Raw genomic sequence first — 440 nt, 5'->3', positions numbered from 1 at the left:
CCCACGGGCACCCCTCCAGCAGGTAGGAGCCTGCACCAGCACACCTCGATGCCCCGGAGAAGGGGCAGGATGGCCATGGTGGGTGGTGCTGGGGGAAGAGGTTTGGGGTAACTGGGTCCCCCTTTGCCTGCCTGGCTGGTGTCCTGCTCCCCCAGGCCGATGATTGAGCTCTGCATCCCCTCGGTGCTGGACCCGGGGCTTGCCCCACGGGGCTGCCATGTCGTGTCCCTCTTCACTCAGTACACCCCGTCCGTGCTGGCGGGCGGGCAGCCCTGGGATGAGCAGGCCAGAAATGCATACGCAGACACAGGTACGTAATGCATATGCGGCCACAGGTAACACCAGGAGCGCTGGTCCCTGCCCATGTCCCCCCAAGCTGCCCACCAGTCCCTCCATCCCTCTCTAGTGTTTGACTGCATCGAAGCCTATGCCCCGGGGTT

The 440-nt window shown here is 64.8% G+C and overlaps 1 protein-coding gene across 1 annotated transcript in view; it reads left to right on the top strand.

The window, feature by feature from the left end:
- Positions 1-440, top strand: part of PYROXD2 (pyridine nucleotide-disulphide oxidoreductase domain 2) — a gene marked incomplete at its 5' end in the record, with an annotated part of 1,777 nt that overhangs the window by 760 nt on the left and 577 nt on the right. Inside the window, 2 exons of the mRNA XM_009703190.1 lie at positions 156-310; positions 407-437. Coding sequence (XP_009701492.1) covers positions 156-310; positions 407-437 — 186 coding nt within the window. The remainder of the gene's footprint in view (positions 1-155; positions 311-406; positions 438-440) is intronic.

Source organism: Cariama cristata, unplaced genomic scaffold (assembly GCF_000690535.1).
Source record: "Cariama cristata isolate BGI_N322 unplaced genomic scaffold, ASM69053v1 scaffold29360, whole genome shotgun sequence".
Lineage (NCBI taxonomy): Eukaryota > Metazoa > Chordata > Aves > Cariamiformes > Cariamidae > Cariama > Cariama cristata.
Note: the sequence above shows the minus strand (reverse complement) of the source record. Positions and strands in the feature narration are given on the sequence as shown.